Here is an 18042-nt window from a genome sequence, read left to right on the forward strand (position 1 = left end):
TTCAGGAGTTCTGTTTTTCCTTTGCCTGATTTTCAATCTGGTTGAGCTCTCTTTGCTCGGTGATCATGTTGTTTTCCTCGGGTAAAAATAATAATTCCCCAAACGAGTAGTTCAGTAACCTTTAGTGAAGTCCTCAAGGATATACGGTATATGGTAGGCTCCATGCTTTCATCATACCCCTGTTTTCTTTCTGAGCAAATTAAAACCCAATCTTGTTCCATGCGCTTGGCGAAGAACCGCCATTCGACGCCCTCAGGTGGGCTACGCGACGCAAAATCAATTACAACGGTGCAATTAGATAGCCCGAATGTTGCAAGGATGTAAAATGGGATTAGGATGGAGATGCAGACGGTCTGTGAACTTTCGAAGTGGTATTATCCCCACACCCATCGCAGGGGCGGATCCAGTATTTTCAGGGGGGGGGGGCATTTTTGTACAGAACAAAAATGACAATGTCTTCAATATGAATCCATTTAATGGTGATTTAACACAAATTTGACGAGCAAAAAAAAAAAAAAGAACTGTGTATGCACGACATACTCCCTAAATATTTGTTAGGGCTCTCAAGGGGAGGGGGTACGCCGATTTGAGTGCACAAAATGATAGAGGGGAGGGATAGCTCTAGGGGCGGGACCCACTTTTTTCAAATATTCGGTGACAAGGAAAAAAATAAAAAGGGTTATCATTAAAAAGCTCTCCCCGATCTAACACATAAATAGCCCCTCCCCCCTTCTCTCTCTCTCTCCCCCTCTCTCCCCTCTCTCCCCCTCTCTCTCAGTGCCTGTGTGTGTCTCTCTCCCCTCTCTCTTTCTTTCTCTTTCTCTTTCCCCCTTTCAAATACACACCCTATTAATGCTCATGGTTTCTATGATTTTAGCGAGAGTACATATTCCGTTACGTAAGAGCATTGTTGCACAAGTCAAAGAAAGAAAGGTATCCCTTTACACATCTTCACGGAGAACGATTGCGTAAACAAATAATTTATAGCAACTATCACCAAGCCGTTTGGAAGGTTTATTGCCAATTCGTCTAATGCCAATTCTTCCAATTGCAACCTCGTCTACTATCATTTGGTCTACCATCAGTTCGTCCACTCACCACGTGGTCTACTTTCATTTAGTCTAATGCCATTCCTTCTAATAACCAGTTGGTCCAATAGCCATTTAGTCCATATAACATTTGGTCTAATTGGACTAAGTGTTAAATTGTGCAAAATGAATGACAATGAAATGGACATTAGACCATCTGGTTATGAGACGAAATGGTCATAGACGAAATGGTGATTAGACGAAGTGATGATTGCACCAAATGGTTAATGGACCAAATGGTTGGACGGAATGGCATTAGACTAAATGAAAGTAGACCATGTGGTGGGTGGACGAGTTGGCAGTATACGAATTGGCAATTTACCGTTTGGAATAGGGCGTCACTCAAATTAAATAACAACCCCACCCTCACCGTATAGGTTCAGTATTAGAAGAAAAGTTCCATGACATTAGCACCGGCGACAATTGCTCCGATGGAAAATCTGCAAACATAAAACCTAACCTCCAAAATTAAAACCCTAACCCTAATCTGAACTAAAAATTATATCAAAACCCTAACTCTACCCAATACCCTCTGAGCTAAAAACTTAAAAACCAAAACCGTCTGTTTCACTAGGCAGATCCAGGGGGGGGGGCACAGCCGGCCCGTCTCCCCCCTTGAGAGGCACAATCAAAACTTGTAATGTAAATATGTCGTTTTAACACAAGTGTGCCCCCCCCCCATTTTGAAAGCGAGGACCTTTTTTGGGGGGGGCTAGTCAAATGCCCCCCCCCCTGAAAATCCTGGATCCACCTCTGGTCTGCTTGAACGGTAAAATCATTCATCATTGCAAATTTTAATTGACATTCCCATTCTCTTATGAGGCTGATTTCAAAATCCAATATCGTATTCCGACAAAATACAGTTGATACCAAAAATATGATAGTGATCATAATGGACGGATGATCGATTTTTCGCATTTTACAAATGAAATCGATTTAGTAATATTCCTTATCTATAAATGTCTGACGTGAAATGAAATCAGGGCAACCCAGTTTTGAAATTAAACTGAAATTAAACTTCTAACGAGGAACTGCAATTGAAATGCTTCTGTTTGTATTCGCAGCTCTACACTGAGACTGGAGTTAGACCAGATTTTGTCCAGGTAGTTAACTTTCTGCTTTGACCGATGTTTAATTTAAACCCGACTTCAGAATGCGGGCCAGAGAGTGGAAATAAAAGCGTATTCTGTCAAAACATCTAGACTCATTCAAAAACTTTTGAATAAATACGTAGATCAAGAGATCAAGTAGGTGATAGGCTCCGCCCACTATTCATCCCTTCCTAATTTAAACCCGACTTCAGACTTCGGGCCAAAGAGTGCAAATGCAAATAAAAGCGTATTCTGTCAAAACATCTAGACTCATTCAAAAACTTTTGGATAAATACGTAGATCGATAAAGTAGGTAATAGACTCCGCCCCTTCCTCTCCCTTCCTAATCCCTCATCATTACCATAGCAACCAAGTCCAAGTTGGGTCTGCCATCGATCTACTCTAGATGTGGAAGCATCGGCCACACAGGCAAATCCTACTTCCATTGGTCCAATCGATATCATTCAAATATACATTGCTCTTTTATCCTCCATTCAAATATAGGAAAATGCTATACACAAGAATTCTTTATAACTATGTATGGACTTGTTAAAAAAAAATAATGAAATAATAATAACACTTTGATCTGTTTGGTGTGGGGGTGTTTGATGTAGCTGTGACTATATACATGAACTTGTACCATCACGTAAATTTCATATAAAATCAAAATCTTACAGAATCTTCTTTTTATTATCCAACCTGTTTTCCCAACAAACATACACAAAGTAAGTGCTTGATTTAAAATAATACAATTTTACCATGTACAGAGATGTATTAATGATGTTGGCGCAATCAATCTCAACTGCATTTGTTTTGTTTTGTTCTGTTTTTTGAGGGAAGGGGGATATGTTACTTTTTCAAGTTACCTTGGAAATAACAAATCATGAATAATCTTGCTCCTCTTGTTAGGAGTTGCAAATAAGACTTTAAACATCTGTGCACGTAATTTACGATGAGTCATTTAGGCCGGCCAATTAACTATCTGCGAAATACTTCGAAAGCCACGAATAAAATCACAAACTGATTAATTTGGGGTACAATATTATGAATATCGCCTAATAATAATGGCACCAATTATTTAAGACTTTGGTATTTAGGCCTATATCCCAGTATGGATATTTGACACTGGTGTAAAGATGGGGAGGGGGCTTTGGGTCAAGGATCCCCCATCAAAGTTTCACGATCGAGAAAGCAAGGAGAAAGTGAAAAATAAGGAATGGTATTAAGGTAAAAGGAAGGAATAATATATTAATTTCTAAAGATTATGCAAAAATATATCACAAAATCATAGTTTTAAAAGTAAAGATCTACCACAAAGTCATATTTCTTCACTCAATATTAAAATAAAATCCTTGCTCGCAGAATTATAACACATTGCCCAATACGTCAATCAGACCCCTTTACAAATTTTGATTCATAATTATGCCACTGATATTTGGCATTAATTTCATACCTTCGTGTATATACATGGCGTCTTTCGCTAGCCTTTTTTGAATTACCGTAGCCAAGATAAAGATTCTATTCAATGTTGATAATTGATATCTGAAATGAAGTTGTCGTTGTTGTTGTTGTTGGTAATTCCTAAAAACTTCTGTCATATAGACCTACATGTAATTCTTTTTGTTTTACATGGCGAAATATAGATACTGTGGATCACCACCATAATCACCATCATAATCAACATCACCACCATCACCACCATCACCACCACCACCATCATCATCATCATCATCATCGCCGTTATCATCATAATCAACATCACCATCATCATCGTCAACATCATCATCTTCGTCATCATCATTATCACCATCATCATCATCGTCATCATCATTTTAACCACCACCACCTGACGACGTAACGTCCCTACCACTGGATGGTTGGTTGATCCTTGGGGAATCACAGGTAGGGAATCTCAGCCAGTACATCGTCCGTGCGAAAAGATTAAGGAGTCTGTGGTTACCAACAACTTTGTGTCAATACGAGTACAATAGAAGCTTTAAGAAAGGTGTACATCTAGGCCTTCTTTTTGTGCTTCAAGGAGTTTTGCTGCTCAACATACAACCCATTCGAAGTTGGAGAAAAGATGTGTACCAAGCAGTACGTGTTCTACCGTTTTGAAGAATATGCTTCTGCTTGCTGAGGGTCATGGCATTGGTCTCTAATGTGCCATTATTGTGAATGATAAAACATATTTTGGTGGAGATTTGTAGCTGAAAACTTGGAATCTATTCGATGGGTACCAGAAATAATTCTATTCGTATCACCATCATTGGTTTGATGATCTTCTTGACTGTTATTTTCCTCCACACCACTTCTCATGACGTAACAGGTACGTGCGTTCAATAATACCCTCTTGAAAAATAATTTAAAAAAACAAATCACGGATTTGATCTCATTTAAAATAATTTACTATTATTACTTTAAGGATACGATTTTATCTGTGACTTTTTTAAAGGCTTAGAGACTATTAACCCTCATGAGTTCGTGTTCAGATTAAGTAAAGAATATAATCATGAGACATTTTCTTGTGAACTACGCGATGTATAATTTTATATCTATAGGTAAAATTTACGATAAAACCTTTTCTCAAATTTTCTAGAATTCGAATGTTATATTAATAGTCCAGTTAGGGTATATTAGTCACAAAAAATCAGTTTAGTTTGATTTAGTTCAAATTAAACCTGTTATCGTTTATGGTTAAGTTTTTTTTAATATCATCATAACTTTGAAAGTTTATATTTTTACGAGACTTGGGCAAACGGCTGATCACGCGTCATGATTTTGGTCGAGTTTCAGAAGAAGTTTAAATGAAAAAAACAAAATAATTCAAGTAAATAAATAAATTTTCAAATAAAATTTGACAGCATAATTCGAAAATTATGGCACAGATAATGAAAAGGTTAAGAGGAAGTCTGCTGATTAGCAAGAAGTCTGATCATCATATTACTCATATTCTGCCATTCTGGCGCAAGCCTCTTTTTGGACCCCCGACAAAAACGTCCCGTGTTCGCTCAAGCAAGAACAAAATTTATTTTTTAAAATTGAATTTCAAAGATAAGATTTCAGAGCATCTATTAACATCAAAATATAGATATCATGATTTGAAATAAATTTGATTATAGACTTTTCAAAACTGTCCCGTTTTTTTTTATACGCACTGTATATTTCATGAATATGGGAGAGGGATAGGTCTATTATATGTATTTGCTTGGTCTCATTGCGCGTATCGAATTTGCATGCAGAGACGACGCAGAATATACCAAAATCCATATTGCCCGAGTCGAGCGGGCAATATGAGTCTAGTTCATGGGCAATATATGTGGTATTTCTCTCTTGAAAGGCCAGTCAGTATTACAGAAATATATGTTTATTTTTTATTCCCTTATTTAGTTTGGCTTGAACTGTATCGAGGTTCACCAGGAGGTGGGCAGGATCAGATGACCATCAGCCAAGTTGAAAATGTGAGTATGCTTCTAGGTCCAAACAGTTCATTCAAAGAAGTCAAAAATATATGTATTCTTTTTAAATTATAGATGGATTGGTGAACGTGTGTTATAATTATGTTTGTATCAGACCCCCTAAATCAATGGTAAAAGAGTATTGGATGTTTGAACAATGAATTTTTACGTTTTAAGTATTTCTCATTTTAATTCATGTTCTATATGTTTATATGCTGTTATGTTATACGATTTTATGTTTCAACGTTGGTAGTTTTTATGCACGGACCTATCGAAAAGCTGCTTTTGCTGAATAGGGTCTTGTCGGGTTGAAAGAACGAAATGAAACGAAATTTATAGAAATGCAATTTGAGCTGATTATCCGAAAAACTTCGATGTGGGTTTAGCACTGGCGTAAATCCGTGTTGATGGGTGGGGGGGATGACTGAAATATTTTGGCATTTTTTTGCAATCATGTTTTTAGATATGCAAGGAATTGTCATTGATATGTCCACAGTGGCGTACCGTGGGTCACGGCATTGGGGGGGGGGGGGCACCAGCAAAATTTTTGAATGACTGAGTGAGTGACCTAATAGAGACATTTTAAGGACAATGTCATTAAACGGATATGTATCTCACTCATCAAATAATGCGAGCGCGAAGCGCGAGCTGAATTTTTTTATATTCACACCTAAAAAGGGACATTATAATCAAATTTGTGTAATCATGATGGGTACCTGTCTCGCTTAACAATGCGAGCACGAAGCGCGAGCTCAAAACTTAGATAATTCAGACCTGAATTGGGGCATTCTAAGTTTTCTTTGTAGGAATTAACCAGGACCATACGTATTTCATTAACCAAATGATGCGAGCGCGAAGCGCGAGCTGAAAATTTTTGATATTCAGATCAGAAGAAGGGACATTTTAAGGACTGATTTTAGGAATTCACGAAGAGCAGACATATCTCACCAATCCATGAAAAATGCGAACGTAATCACGGACAGGAAATGTTTCATATATACGAAGACCTTAACATGGGGCAATCACTTTTGAGTCATGAAAAAAAAGCATATGTCACTACATAAAACAATGATAACTCAAGTGCTAGGAAATATATTTGGTTTATATTGACTTGAAAACGGGATGTTTTGGTACAACAGGATTATATATCTCGTTAAACAGACAATGCGAGCACCAGGAACAATTGAGACGTAGGCCCTGGGCAAATTATGTTTTATAAAGTTATGATAAAAATGTTTCTTATGTAATGTAACTTAACATAATTATAATATAATATAACATTATAATGAATAATATTATCTTCTTTCCCACTACGTTTCTCTTCCTTTCTCCCTCTTTTCTCCTTTTCCCCCTTTCCCCGTTTTTTTTTTTTGGTCAGCCGATGGGGGGGGGGGATGTGCCCCCCATGTCCCCCGTAGTTACGCCACTGTATGTCCATATGGCAAATACTCCTCCAATATTATTATCTTTTTTACCCCATGATGGTTTAATGGTTTATTAGAGATTACATTAAATTTTTTTTGACATTCCATCTTAATCCCTTCCCAAAGACCCCAACATTGATGAATTGGAAGTATTTCGTTTGGAAATGGTGAACCGGCTCTTTATTTGCATTTTATGATTCAATAATATTATTTTATTTGTTAAGCGGTATTTTTGGAAGAATTTTCACCAATAAAACAATTATCTCTTGTGATTTTTTTTCATTTCTTTCGTAAAAAATGGGGGGGGGGGGATGTTTGTACAGGCCACCCCCCCCTCCTCGAAAAGTGGGGGGGATATATCCCCCCATCCCCCCCCCCCCCCCGGGATTTACGCCAGTGGGGTTTAGACGCTTGCTTCAGCATATTCAGCATGTTAATCTCGTGGCACTTTGCAGAAGTAGCCTCGATCAACAGTTTCAGACTGATTAATCCTTAGGCCTATTCTGAACTCGGGTTGGAAACTCTGGTCTAAAGTTGTGATTTTAACTATGGATAGCTAATTGTGACACATATCTTTAACAGTACGGGAATATACATGTAAGCTCATCTCTTACTCAAGGCGGTTTATAATAACTATCTGGGATTTACTGGGAATAATATCTGGATCTGTTTTCTTCCCCAATATGGCATGACGAAAGGGCACAGTGAACATAATTATGAAGCATAATTACAATGTTAACAAAACGTTGATATTTTCGGCTTCCCATAATCAGAGAACAGAGTCAGAACATTGCCAACGGTGAACATTCTCTACTCCCTCTGCAGCATCCCAACCAAAAGAGCCAAAATATTGACCTATTTATGATAATGTTCAACATTTGACAGGGAGTATCATATTACGTTGATGATGGGGGAGCCTCCAAGGAACTCTAACTTCGCCCCTCTTCCTAAACAACTCTGTGATCCTTCTGAGTTACAGATCGAAATCATATATAATTTTTGATTATTTTCTTTCCTTTTTGCAATTTGACGACGATCTGACGTGGTCCCAGGTTCAGCACAATCAAGAGCAGAGAAAAGAGCTTTTGAAGAAGGGTTGTGCTGCCTTGGGATACAGCCAACGCTTCGTCAACAAGAACCTTGATCGTGCTGCTCTGAGGAAGTTCTCTCGAGTCCACGTGATACCCGAGCTCAAAGTCATCTACTGCCCAATCCCCAAAGTGGCGTCGACATCCTGGCGACGACTTCTCCTGACTGCCGTCAACAAAGATTCATCTTCACCTCATAAAAAAAGCAAGCGAGTGTTTCCAAACCTGGCGTCCTTCCCTCCGATGGATGCAAGGAGGATCCTACGGACATATACATCGTTTCTTTTCGTTCGAAATCCATATGCCAGGATCCTGTCTGCGTACAAGGATAAAATTCTCACTGGTGGGAAATCGAAAGCGATGTTCCGATGGGAGGTCTCGAAGTGGTACAAACTTCACGACCCAAAGGAATTGGAACGCATGAATTCTTCGAAGCGCTTCACATTCAAGCAATTTGTCAACTACTATACAAAGTCAACAGTTAAAAATGCCCACTGGGAGGACATGATTGAGCTATGTCATCCTTGCATGATCAACTACGATTTCATTGGCCACCTTGAGACGCTCAAAGAGGACTCGGATTATCTGGTGAACCTACTGAACATAGGGATGTCCTTTCCAGAGGAGCACAGACAACATCAGACTAATAGCTCTCAAGGAGACACCCTTCAGACTTTCTATTCACAATTGGCTGGAGGGGAGTACAAAGATCTTTCATTCAGCAAGGGTCTTGCTAGAGATGCCCTTCTTTTTGGTTATGACACTCCTGACAGTATCAAACGCAGCTAACCAATTCTCAACAACAACGTGACATCGCTCTAGAGCATTTAATTACTTTGACAGATATTGCAGTTCTTGCATCTGATCATGCTGATTGGCCAAGTGCAACAGAACTCTTTATGACAATCATGACCATTATGACATCCTGTCTTTCATTTTGATCGCTTTAAAATATCATCCTATGATGAATATTCACTAGATCTGGGGCCTGTTGCAGAAAGTTGCGTTTAAACGTAAGTCAAAATATAAATCGTAACTCCCAAATGCGCGCTGTTGATTAGTTGAAAATCAAGATGCGCACGATTTTTAGAGTTGCGATTGATTGCAACTCTTTATGCAACGGGCCCCAGGGTCATCTGCGTAGTTCAAATTAAACCCAGTTGCTCTCATCTGTGGAAAGCCAACAGCATCGTCATCTAGGACGTTCACATTGTTCGTTAATAATTATGAGGAAGGCTATACATGCATAATCATGTTTGCCAGTTAAGACTTCCTCTTTTCGTTTGCAAAGGGACAGTGAGTACATGCACAAAGTTATGACTTCGAATGCTTTCCATAGTTTAGATCCATGGGATCTGACCAATGGCAACTCTTTGTGAAGCAGGGCTCTGGTTTTGATACTGGGTACTTCCAGGACCCTGTCTGACAACGAGTTGCGATGGAATTAAATCAGGTCTGGATTCAATTCAAACTCAAATTACGTTTACTAGGAACGGCAACTCCTCTCTCTTAATACTGTCTGTTCATTTTGATCAATCTCAATTTGAATTTGATTTGAATCTACCATAACACTTTGTACGACTAATTATTGTGAAGCGCTTTGAACAGTCGTAGATAGATAAAGCGCTATATAAATGCCATTTATTATTATTATTATCATGACGACATGGCCCAAATCACTTGCAGGAGTAGAAAAGACATAAAAGTAGCCCACATCCATGACATCAGTATGTTTCTTTCTATAGCATAGGCACAAATCAGTTGTATCTCGGCTGTTTAGCATGATATTTGCTACGGAGGTAATTGCTCCGATGGAAAATATGGTACGTTAAAACCTAACTTCCAAAACTATAATAAAACCCTAATCCTTATCTTTACGTTATTCTGAACGGAAAATAAATTACAATCCTAACTCTGAGATATCAAGACAGGAGTAAATGTCGTGTCACCCTTAACTCTTTGCACACTGAATTAATTTTGGGGATAATAATGACAATTGTTTCCATGTTATTTTCCTTAATTCAAGATTTCCATATTGCACCATTGATACTCACTATTATTGTTATAATATAGATGCTATTCAAGAACCTATACCTTTTATTAGCTTTTCTAATTTGAAGGTAGGGGAGAAAACTAAGTATTACGTTTGTTGAATTCAATTGTACGAATGTGCAAAATGGCAACATCAGCGCGCAGAGGGTAAAGCTCCCCTTTTGATAGGCTATTCGAAGAAGAAAACCCAATCACTGAGGAAGAGGAAGCTGCTCATTGATTTTGCCCGTGTTGGCATTGTTGTTCCTGAAAGAATTTTATAGCGAACTCAGTTTTTTTATGGAGAACAAAAGCTAGAGAGATGATGTTTTTACTGAGTCATTATAAGTGTACATTTTAAAGGGGAAATATGAAATTCATCTTTATACCAAAGGAGGCAATTGGGCAATAACTACACCATTTTAGTAATGTGTAATTCCGTGGGGATGAGGCTTATCCCGAAAGTCGTATAGTTTGATATTTTTCACTAATGCATTTTTTCTGCAATGTAATAATAGCGTATATGAACATCAACTTCGCAGACGCTTTTAGGAACGTTGAGAATCTATTGAAAATGCCCGTCAAATCACAACGGACAGATTAGAGGTCATTGTCGAAAGTTGGAGGACCGGGACAGCACATCGTCTTAAGATTCAGACCGAACGAAAAAATGCAAATATGTCGTTTGTCCACAGTCCAGGACGATACTGCTGTTTTGATTCACCGATTTTCGACAAAGGCTGCTTTGTTATGAAGGCTTATTATAATCACTCGGGTCGCGTTCGCGTTCGAAATCACTCGGGTCGCGTTCGTAATCACTCGGGTTTTTGATTTTTGGCGATTTTTTTTATTTCGATGCGATTTGATGTCTTCAATGGGACAAACACGCTGGGAAAATGAAATGAAATTGAAATTCTAGTTTCGTGTTAAGCCGGCAAGTGCCTTAAATAAAATGCACTCGCCTACTGCTGTTTTTATACGAGGACTCCGAGTCGGAACTTGCCATATCTGCCACATCGATATTACATCGTCATTCCCATGTGCGGACATGCATGCCTGCATGCAATGGCCCCAAGGCGGGACCCGGCCACGGTCGGACACGGCGTGCATCGGTAGCATGGAGCAAGGTAACGTGATCTACGCCGATATTTTATATCCGATTTTCCCTTCAAGGGGCATGATCGAAGATTGGCAGGTGATCGCCGATTGTGGTAAAATCGGGAGCCGATTTTAAAATCGGTTAATTAGAACAGGTACAATTACGATTTTAAAATTAATTTAAAATCGATTTCCAAAATCAATTTTAAGATCGATCTAAGATCAATTTTAAATCAGTTTTAGTATTAGTTTTTAAAAGCCCATTCACATTTTTACTGATGCTGACGAAAAGGTAGTTTGGTTGTCAGAGCATTATTTGTCCTGCGTCTAAATAACTATGTCCGATCGAGGGACCGTTTTAATTTCGGAAAGGTAGGAGAGACAGAGAGAGAGAAAGACTGATCCCCGTTCAGCTCAACGTATACGTTGTATGGAAGCAGGAGACCGTCAAAAACACGGATATACGTCGTGTCGTAATTCAATTTACTACACGACGTAAATAATTACGTAGTGTAGTAATTCGAATTACTACACGACGTAAATAATAACGTAGTGTAGTAATTCGAGTTACTACACGACGCAATTCTGAATTACTGCCCAACGATTTAATGTCATGACGTTAAATGAATTAGTGTCGCTACATCAAATAATTAAGGTCGTGTAGTAATTCAGATTACTACACGACGTAAATAATTACGTAGTGTAGTAATTCCAATTACTACACTACCTAAAGAATTACGTCGTGTAGTAAATAATTACTACACGACGTAATTCCGAATTACTGCTCAACGATTTAATGTCATGACGTTAAATCAACCAATGGGATCGTTCGTTATAAACCTATAAAGCAATGCCAGCGCGGGGGAACTTGAATGGCGGCCGATCGCGCTGGACTTATCGACCAATAGCGCCCGACCAATAAGGATTTTGAAGATAGTGAACTATAAACATAGAGATGTATACTAATTACTAGTCATAGAGACATCTCTATGTTACTAGTATACATCTCTATGACTATAAATCAATAGATTTTGTGTACCGTGTCTACAAAAGCACGAATTGAAATTGAAAGTAAGTTAAAAGATATCGGTATCAAGAGTAAACGATTATCTATTGAAGTTGGAACGAAAAAACTTAAAAACATCGATTAGCATTGGTAATGATTAATAATTATGTATTGGAAGATGTCTGACATTGTGTTTTATTGCAAGACTTAAGGGGAAGAAAATGATGTTTAATTTATGAGTTGTCAAGGTATGCATCAATTTGTAAAGACATCCGACTTCTATTTGTTATATGTATTTTATTTTGTATATGAATTGAAGTTGTAAAAAAAAAACTACTGAATACAACAAAAAAATAATAATGATAAGAATAAAAAAAAACTCATACTGATTGGTGGTTCCGGGAGCCGGATGAGGGGCGCGTACGGATGACAACAAAACAAAGACGGTGATTTTTCGGGTCTTTAAAAAAAAAATTATGCCCACAATTCAAAACCAGGATAAAAACACACAGACCATGACCCATAAGAGTAGTTAATGGTGTATGTGTTTGGGAGGGAGGGAAGGGGTGACGGACACAACTTTTGTTCTCTTCAGTGAGGATTTCTATTATTTTTTTTTGCTTTTTTGTTGTTGAAGAGGCTAGTTGTTTTTTGCAGGCGTAACCGTTATTCCAAATAATTATGGGCCACGGGGGGGGGGGGGGGTGGCAAACATGGTGTAAAAGACAAAATCTTTTAAAAATGCAAGAGAGCAAAAAAATGAAACTATATTATACAGGAACATCAGTCACTCAATTTTGTTGCATGCACAAGAGCGGAAAATGAAATGTGCCGTTTTTCGAAATGAAATATATTTTTTAAATTTGAGTGACTGATGTTCCTGTATAGTTTCATTTTTTTGCTCTCTTGCATTTTCAACAGATTTTGTCTTTTACACCATGTTTGCCACCCCCCTCCCCCCCCCCCCCCCATGGCCCATAATTATTTTGGACTAACGGTTACGCCTGCAAAAAACAACTAGCCTCCCCAACAAAAAAAAATTAATAGAAGTCCTCACTGAAGAGAACAAAAGTTGTGTCCGTCACCCCTTCCCTCCCTCCCAAACACATACACCATTAACTACTCCTATGGGTCATGGTCTGTGTGTTTTTATCCTGGTTTTGAATTGTGGGCATAATTTTTTTTGTTAAAGACCCGAAAAATCACCGTCTTTGTTTTGTTGTCATCCATACGCGCCCCTCATCCGGCTCCCGCAACCACCAATCAGTATGAGTTTTTTTATTCTTATCATTATTATTTTTTTGTTGTATTCAGTAGTTTTTTTTTACAACTTCAATTCATATACAAAATAAAATACATATAACAAATAGAAGTTGGATGTCTTTACAAATTGATGCATACCTTGACAACTCATAAATTAAACATCATTTTCTTCCCCTTAAGTCTTGCAATAAAACACAATGTCAGACATCTTCCAATACATAATTATTAATCATTACCAATGCTAATCGATGTTTATAAGTTTTTTCGTTCCAACTTCAATAGATAATCGTTTACTCTTGATACCGATATCTTTTAACTTACTTTCAATTTCAATTCGTGCTTTTGTAGACACGGTACACAAAATCTATTGATTTATAGTCATAGAGATGTATACTAGTAACATAGAGATGTCTCTATGACTAGTAATTAGTATACATCTCTATGTTTATAGTTCACTATCTTCAAAATCCTTATTGGTCGGGCGCTATTGGTCGATAAGTCCAGCGCGATCGGCCGGCATTCAAGTTCCCCCGCGCTGGCATTGCTTTATAGGTTTATAACGAACGATCCCATTGGTTGATTTAACGTAATGACATTGAATCGTTGAGCAGTAATTCGGAATTACGTCGTGTAGTAATTATTTACTACACGACGTAATTCTTTAGGTAGTGTAGTAATTCGAATTACTACACTACGTAATTATTTACGCCGTGTAGTAATTCGAATTACTACACGACCTTAATTATTTGATGTAGCGACACTAATTCATTTAACGTCATGACATTAAATCGTTGGGCAGTAATTCAGAATTGCGTCGTGTAGTAATTCGAATTACTACACTACGTAATTATTTACGTCGTGTAGTAATTCGAATTACTACACTACGTAATTATTTACGTCGTGTAGTAAATTGAATTACGACACGACGTATATCCGTGTTTTTGACGGTCTCCTGCTTCCATATACGTTTGGCACGCGAGCACAAAGAAGATCAATTAAGCACATCACCTAATGCAATGTTTCGAGAATTTAGGTAGGGAAATTTTTAAGTCTCCAGTTACTTAAAACATGATATGGCCATTTTATCTATAAAATAAGACAAATTTTATGAGAAATGGACAGTAATTAAGAGCAGAATTTTAAAACGCCTATCGGAAAGATCGTCCTCAAAGCTCATTACGTATTAGACAGCTGGCAGCCGTCTGTTTCGAGTTTTTTAACATTTTTATTTCTCCTCGTACACAGACGGCTCGCTATGGTGCAACCATCATTACGGGGTTAACAATGCAAAATCCCCCAGACGGCGCTCATCGATTTTTGTCTTTATTTCATAAAAATATATGAAAAGAACTGTATCAAATAAAGATTATTATTCCGTTTTGTCCTAAAATGCACCAAAAAAAGGGAAAATAAACTTAAAAGGGGAAACAACAGTAACTAATTGCTTCGGCTGTCGCGCAACTTCACTTCCCCGTTTTATTGGAACTTAATGCATAAACATATGGCCATTGAGTCCCTGTACAGATCGAGCTAGAACTTCCGTCTCTGTATTGGTGAGTGGAGCTAACGGAGTTCAGCGAAACAACGAACATTGCAGAGACCGAAGCTCTTGGTCTAATTACGTATATATGCATTAAACCACGGATGGCTGGCTATGCATACCGCTGAATTAAATACTTTTGGACGAGCTGCGGACTGACTGGCACTGTAACGTGGGATCTAACTCGGCTCGACTCACGTTACCTTGCTCCATGCTACCGATGCACGCCGTGTCCAACCGTGGCCGGGTTCCGCCTTGGGGCCATTGCATGCAGGCATGCATGTCCGCACATGGGAATGACGATGCAGGGGCCGCGGAAGCGGGGGGGGGGGCTGAGGGGGCTTCAGCCCCCCCACTTTTTTCCAAAACCGTGTACAAAAACGTAAAAATTACCATATGATTGTGATTTTTTGCATGGTCAGCCCCCCCCCCCCACTTTGAAAACCGTTCCGCGGCCCCTGCGATGTCATATCGATGTGGCAGATATGGCAAGTTCCGACTCGGAGTCCTCGTATAAAAATAGTAGAAGTCTGGATGTATTCTAGGATAGTTGAGCCACATGGCTGATTTGCTTGTTTGTTATGTTAAGCAGTAGGCGGGTGCATTTTATTTGAGGCACTTGTCAGCTTAACACGAAACTAGAATTTCAATTTCATTTCATTTTCCCAGCGTGTTTGTCCCATTGAAGACATCAAATCGCATCGAAATAAAAAAAAATCGCAAAAAATCCAAAACCCGAGTGATTACGAACGCGACCCGAGTGATTTCGAACGCGAACGCGACCCGAGTGATTATAATAAGCCGTTATGAAGGGCTTTTGACAAGAGATTATCAGCGTTATAGAAAACGTCTGCGAAGTGATTGCTAAAATGCCCCATTTAGTCAAGTGTTTGATTTTTATCCAGAGTTCTTTAGATGGTAGGCCTACAGATAGTGTGTTATCTGCCTGCATTGCAATTTATCATTACTTTCTGTTTGTAAATAAATGTAAATCTCAAGGAACTCAATCAGTACCTACTTTACTATCACACTTCTTCGTTGCCGTGAGGAATTAAATATCTTCTAATATTTTTTTTATTGTCAAGACCGTACGTGCAGTAGGGTCCCTGTCAAGACTAACGTTCTCGGTTCATGTTTTATTTTAGTGCAGTGCCTCAGACATGTCAAGTGCCTCTTGCATACTTATGTCCCAAGATAACCCTCTCTTTTAGTATTATCCACATTCTTTGTTTTATATTCAACTGATGATGGACTCTCTAGACGACAGTCGCCCTCATATGAGTGCTGACCCAACTTTGTGTGAGATTTTCAAGATAAGGTTGGGCGATTAATATGAAGAGAAAATTGAAATTTGGTATATACAATAGCATTGGCTTGGTGAATGTTTACCAAATCATATCTTATTTTTATTTGTTGCCTAACCTTCAATCACTATGTAACAATATAGAAAATGGATTGATGTTGTGTTTTTTTTACATTATGTGAAAGCCTTCGTTTTACGTTCATATATATATATATATATATATATATTTCTTTCAATATTTGATTGGTTTCCATTAATAAAAACTTCCAACGGTAAATATGCCATTATAGTCGCTACCACCATAGAAATCTTTATTGCTATTGGTTACTAAGAAATTATTTGTATGCAGTATATATCATTTCAAAAGTGCGATCTTTATTTTGCCCTCATTTTTGTTCAATTTTGCTCCCGCTTAAAACTTCTACATAACACAATAGTCTATTCAGGGATGCGTCGTAGGAAGAGAATATCATGTCCATGTTTGATATAATCCCATGCAATAAATTCGACGCAACGTTGTCGTTATTGAAGTAAATTTAAGCTGTTAAGATTGATCAGTAATATAACCAAGGCTACATGACATCGGAAATGCGGGAAAGACCCAGTGCATATATCACCTTGGTATTGGGCAGGTGCGCTGATGACGTTTCACGCACTTGACCATGAGCGAGCGAGTCATAATGGACGGACACGGCAACGAGTAGGCCCTATTCCATCTCTATAAACAGCCATCGATTTTCCATTTTTAATTAATCGATACAGCTTCAATTCAGACTATTAAGGTACCAACACAAAAGGCACGATCTATCAATTGCATACAACACGCTTGGTCAAGATCGCTATATTACAGTGAAAGGATGGACGAAATGGTTGCCATGGATACCCCAATAAATAAAGAGGTCAAGTGTGTGGCCTAATTATATAGGTTCAATTTAATGAGGAGTAATTGTTTTCGTCCATGTATGGGGGCAAATTATTAGGAATATTTTAATCACTGATTCTTCTATCCTAGATATTTAAATACCTCCCTATACGGGGTGGGCTGTCTCGGAAGAATAACGCGGGGAAATAATTACTTCATATTGTTATCATTACTATCATCTTTCGGCTTTTTTTTATTTCACTGTAATTTGTTCCAAAATATGATATTTCAAAATTTTATTTGCTATTTTCCCTTTTATCAAACGTTGAAGTTTAAATATAACACAATTTGAGGTAGGCCTATACATACTGATTGATCAGATCAGTGTGGTAGAGTCCATGATAACAGAATAACGCCACGAGCAGGTGATACAACATCCGGCAATTGAAATCCTATTTAACTTTGTGTGTATCCCAGGAAAGTGCATGTCTCTATTTTGGATTTACATTGGATATAAATTTTCAGATTTTACCAGGAAAATCTATTTTGATCGGGTGCCCAATCGAATGAATTACATGCCTTATATATAAATATATATATATATATATATATATATATACATATATATATATATATATATATATATATATATATATTATGTATATATATATATATATATATATATATATATATATATATATATATATATATATATATATATAATGTATATATATATATATATATATAATGTATATATATATATATATATTTTGTATATATATATATATAT

General features: G+C 37.7%; 1 protein-coding gene across 1 annotated transcript; it reads left to right on the plus strand.

Moving 5' to 3' along the window:
• The first annotated feature begins 4234 nt into the window (after nucleotides 1-4234).
• LOC129260545 (carbohydrate sulfotransferase 12-like) lies at nucleotides 4235-12607 on the plus strand. The gene is made up of 3 exons (XM_064099754.1): nucleotides 4235-4508; nucleotides 5570-5640; nucleotides 8114-12607. Exons 1-3 carry the CDS (start codon nucleotides 4412-4414, stop codon nucleotides 8936-8938), a joined length of 993 nt encoding a protein of 330 aa, XP_063955824.1. The 5' UTR covers nucleotides 4235-4411; the 3' UTR covers nucleotides 8939-12607.
• The last annotated feature ends 5435 nt before the right edge of the window (nucleotides 12608-18042 follow it).

The sequence above is a fragment of the Lytechinus pictus genome, chromosome 5 (assembly GCF_037042905.1).
Source record: "Lytechinus pictus isolate F3 Inbred chromosome 5, Lp3.0, whole genome shotgun sequence".
NCBI lineage: Eukaryota > Metazoa > Echinodermata > Echinoidea > Temnopleuroida > Toxopneustidae > Lytechinus > Lytechinus pictus.